The sequence below is a fragment of the Vitis vinifera genome, chromosome 9, assembly GCF_030704535.1.
Source record: "Vitis vinifera cultivar Pinot Noir 40024 chromosome 9, ASM3070453v1".
NCBI classification, from domain to species: Eukaryota; Viridiplantae; Streptophyta; class Magnoliopsida; order Vitales; family Vitaceae; genus Vitis; species Vitis vinifera.
The window spans coordinates 1,215,184-1,220,307 of record NC_081813.1 but is presented as its reverse complement, the minus strand read 5'-3'; the positions used below and the strand labels follow the sequence as shown (position 1 = coordinate 1,220,307).

At 32.5% G+C, this 5,124-nt stretch overlaps 1 protein-coding gene across 1 annotated transcript; it reads left to right on the top strand.

Moving 5' to 3' along the window:
* Positions 1–497: 497 nt before the first annotated feature.
* On the top strand, positions 498–2,436 carry LOC100244575 (transcription factor MYB1). The gene is made up of 3 exons (XM_002273981.4): positions 498–883; positions 980–1,109; positions 1,744–2,436. Exons 1-3 carry the CDS (start codon positions 751–753, stop codon positions 2,270–2,272), a joined length of 792 nt encoding a protein of 263 aa, XP_002274017.1. The 5' UTR covers positions 498–750; the 3' UTR covers positions 2,273–2,436.
* The last annotated feature ends 2,688 nt before the right edge of the window (positions 2,437–5,124 follow it).

Genomic DNA, 5,124 nt, shown 5'->3' with positions numbered 1-5,124 from the left:
GGCTACCTATCCATCCCTCCTCTAAGAGGATAAGGTGGTGTTTGTTTTTTAGGTGAATAGAAAAAGTCAAAATATTTAGTTTTTTCTATTCAGCTAAAAGTAACCTATTAACACCATCCAATATAATTAAATTAAACTTATTGATAACAAGTTCATTTTAGCTATGTTGGATGATGTCAACATGTTACTTTTAGCTGAATAGAAAAAGCAAAAATATTTGGCTTTTTCTATTCAGCCAAAAAACAAACACCACCTAAGTTTTAGATTAAAATAAATTGGTTTGAAATGAGTTTACGTGTTATATATATATATATATTTTTTTTTTTTTAACTTTAGGCGGATTTGGGTATGATTTTGTTTGCCCTTTGTAGTGTTATTTTTTTATTTTTTATTTATTGAAATGGAGATGAGAATTAACTTATACCAATCGTGCCAATTAGGCATTACCATACGTAGGAGGTAGAGGAAGTATACCATCCAAGGTCTTTAAAATTGTCATATTTTTGTATTTAATTTTTTAAATAAAATAATCAAACTATGCTTTAAGCCCTCCTTGGTTGATCTCATCAAACCGGCATCCATTAAAGCGCCCTATGAAGTTACATGTAGATGGAGGAGCAGCACAATAATTCTTGGGTCGTAGACTATCAATTCATTTCAGTATTAATTGAGGCAAATATTGATTGCTGCTGATGGAAAGCCATTGAACTCTACTATCAATTCTTGTACTTCTATTTCTGCAGAGGAAAAATGGGGAGGAGCCCATCTTTTGCCGATGTGGGACTCATTAGAGGAGCATGGTCAATGCAAGAAGATGAAGTTCTCATCAACTACATCAGAGTCCATGGAGAAGGCAACTGGAAAAGTCTTGCTCAAAAATCAGGTAAAATATTAATTGATATAATTAAGACAATTGATCTACACAAGTATTATTGCTTGAGTGATCTTCATCAGTTATGAATATGTTTTGTTTTTGAAGGTTTGAAGAGATGTGGAAAGAGTTGCAGGCTTAGATGGTTGAATTACTTGAGGCCTGGGCTAAAGAGAGGTAGCTTTTCTCCTGATGAAGAGGAGCTCATCATCAAACTTCATCGTCTTCTCGGTAACAGGTGCTGGGGCTTAGCTTTATCCTCTACCTTCTCCAAGATAGGAAAAATTTAGTTGAATTTGCTTACTGTTTGATTTCATTGGCATCCTTTGTAACGACCCCTTGTCCGTTTTAGGCGATGAGTGCTTACGATTTTAAAATGCGTTTATAAGATTATAAGTTTCAAAAGAAACTTATATTCTTTTATTTGATGTGGATATCACAATCATTCTATACAAACATAATATTCTCGTTTTGTCTTACAAAATTGTGAGGTTAAAGAGACAAACATCACATGGGGAACCAAACAAATAAAGACCCACATAAGGATATGAGATTGACATTGATACTACTCTATGAAAACCCGCTCTTTTCTATATAAATATTATCCACTTCAAACTCAATATATTCTCATAGCTTCGGCTTTGATACCACTTTTATGACAACCCACTCCCTCTCATATAGATATTATTCGTTTTGAATTCAATAGGTTTTCGTATTTTTGAAAAACACGTCTACAAAGTTAAAAGAGCTTCTACTCTCCTATCCTCTGTGAATGCACACTCTTTTGTCTCAACCTCTGCCTCTACCATTGTTGGTTTATTACCTAAACCTAATGTTTTTGTGTTGGGTCCATTCCCATCAACATTTTGCAGGTGGGCTTTGATTGCAGGAAGACTTCCAGGGAGAACCGACAACGAAATTAAGAACTATTGGAACACCACCCTTTGTAAGAGGCTGCGAGGAGATCAGAAAATAGAGAAGAAGCCGGTGGATAATTCTGCAACATTGGACAGTCCTCAACCCATTCGAACTAAGGCTTTTCGTTGCCAAAGAGTTATCATCTCAACTCATAAAGAAGAAAGCCATTTGATGAATAAAGATTCAGACTTCATCTCTGAAACAGGCCATCTCCCAAGTACTTCTACTTCAACCTTGCTCCATGACAGTTCTATAAACTTCCTGATAGACTCTTATGACGTACCAGCAGCTTTGGATCCATATTTCCTGCAGATTCCTAGCTATAAGATGCAAGAAAATGCTATTTCTTCTTCTTTTTCTGATTGTTATTTGTCAGAAGATGAACTTTTGGTTCAAAACAGGATCAGTTATGAACCTCCTCAGCTCACTTGGGCCTTGGAGCTGAAGAAGGTGGCTTCATTCTTGGATTTGGAAGATGACTGAAAGGAGTCCTGAGGGAAAGAAATTAACCCAACAAGTCTACCTTGCAACTTCCCATTTCATCCATAATTGTTGTTACTTTGAAAAACTCAAAGTAATGTGTAGATTATTGTACTTCGACATCCATAATATAATTAGGTGCCAATGAATTGGAGATTGAAATTTAAGCCTATGAACTAATTTATGACTCTCGATTCATCGATCAAACCCGAGACATACATACATACATATATATAAAGATTAAATAATTTAAAAATTATTAATTTTTTAACTAATTTTAATTATATTTAATTTTTTTAAAAAAATTTCTTCGTACAATTTAATTTTCTTTGAGTTTTTCTTAGTATAATTAAATATGAGAAAATTATTATTGTTTTTGTTATCCAACCTTTGATGATCTCATTTGAGTATGAAGTTCATTTTCTACTTTACAAAACACATTTCAAAAGTATTTTTTTTATTTTATTTTTTTAAAAAAATTTGTTATAAAAATAGGTTATTTTAAAAATAAATTAGAAGTTTTTTAAGTGCTTTTTTTTTCACAAAAACTCATTATATCTTCAAGGAAAATAAATATTAATAATAATAATAATTTTCATATTTGAAGTTTTAAACATAATTTTATTTATAAAAATAATTACAAAAATTGGTTTTTGAGAAATTTTTTAACAACCTTTGCCAATGGAAATTGCTCTTAAAAACAATTTTTGGAGACAGATTTGATAGATTTGATCAACTTTTGGAAAAAAAAAAATTTGGAATTTGTATGAAAACATTTTATTTATAAGAATATATTTAAGATATTTTTAGTTACCTTTTTTTTTTTATAAAACATTCCGAGTAACCATAAAAAATATAAGAATACTTTAATTCTTTTATATTATACATAAATCTATAATACCAAGTTAAACAATTATTTTTCATATTTAATTAATTTTTAAATAAAATTTTATTTTTGAAAATATTTCAAGTTATGTATAATACAATACCAAGATAAATAATAAGTCATACATATTGGACACATGATATGCATTCAAAAGGATGAAATATGACGAAATTTGAAAGACTATAAAATTAAGTTTTACAAATAAATACAAATAAAACAATTGGAATAAAAAGAGAATTGGAAATAAATATTCTTTTATTGGAAAATTTCCAACCAATTGAAGTCAAGAGATTATTAGAAATAAATATTATGTTGTTGATAAGTTTCCTAAAGAAATGAGACAAGTTGTGAAAATCAAATAACCAAATTCTTTAAATTAAGTAACCAAATTTTAAGGATTCTAAGTTTAATTTCCTAATTTCATTTATATTTATATGGAATTTTTTTAATGAAGAGATTGATCGAAAAAATGACTTTATACAGGAAAAGAACCTTCACATAGAGAAAAATGTTTCAAAGAATCTTCCTCCATGGTAGAAAATTAGTTAAAGTACTACACATGTATTTTTCGTCATTCAACAAATTCATTCAAAAACAAACTATTTTAAGTCATCGATTCATCTTCAAATTTAAAAAAAAATGTTTATCATCATCTTTTAAATTATGATCAAAATAAATGAATTAGAGGAAGAATATTCTTTTACAAAGAATATTATCACTGAGTTTGTACCTCATAATTAATTTTAATACAAATTTTTGTTTTACAATTTTTTTTTTATGATTTTGCTAATTGTGCAAAAATTCATGAAATTTGTGCATATAGAAATCTTTAGAATTATTTTTGAAAAGCTCATTAAACAATTGTTGAGTGCTGAGTGGGTCGAATGAATTTAGTAATTTAATTAATTACTTAACTATGGAGAGAAGCTTCATAAGCTAATTAAAAATTTAGGGATTACCAACTTAATGTAAAAAATGAATGACTTCTTAACTTCACGAGGCCCACGTAATTAATTTAATTAGGAAACTCGATCCCAAAAATTAATAATATTTATTTTCATGACCCTTAATTAATCTACTTTGATGTGTGTAACAATACACATGCTTCGCATGTAAGCCAAATGAGCTTGGACGCAAGAAAGCTAATTTTATAGCTTAGGTCATGTTGGATGTAGGGACCCCTCCCTCTGGGAAACACGTGGCACGCAGCTCACAGTGACACGTGGCACGTGTTATCATCCGGAACAGCATCATCCGGATTCCCCTTAGGATACGCATGATGCGCTTCTCCTATCCGGACTGCCTCAAGGAAGTACAAGCGGCGTTTCAGCTTCTCTTATCCGGACCACGTCAAGGAAGATCAAACGACGTTTACAAAGCACAGGCATCCGGACGGATTCCATAAATGCATCCGCTCCACAATACATCCGGATAACCAACACGAGCTATCCGGATAAGATTGTCCGGATCATTGACTAAAGTATAGCAAGTCTTACACGCTATCACGACAACCAGCCATGGCCCGCGTCCCATCACCTGCAGAGTGAAAGGACGGGTTGAGGTGACAACAAGTCACTTCCCATGGCCATTCGATATGATCACTTCCCACGATCTTTGACAGCAGCATCACCTACCATGGTTTCTGACAGCCGCCCGTAGGGTGGCGATAACCATGCTGCCACCTCATGTCATCATAACAACATAAAATATCTCCTCACCATTAATGAGAGGAACAGTGTCCCTGGCACTATATATATATATACCTTCACACGAAGAGGAAGGTAATGACCCGATACCTAGTAAAAGGCCAACTGATCTATATCTCCCTCTCTAACTATGGCTAACAAAACCATCGGAGGGTGCGTCCGGACACCCTGTCCGGACGTCTTTTGTAGGTACAACGGCTGAATCAAGAACCTTTATGAGTTGAGATCGCGCGTCTGTCCATCTGTCAACTACCTGGATCACC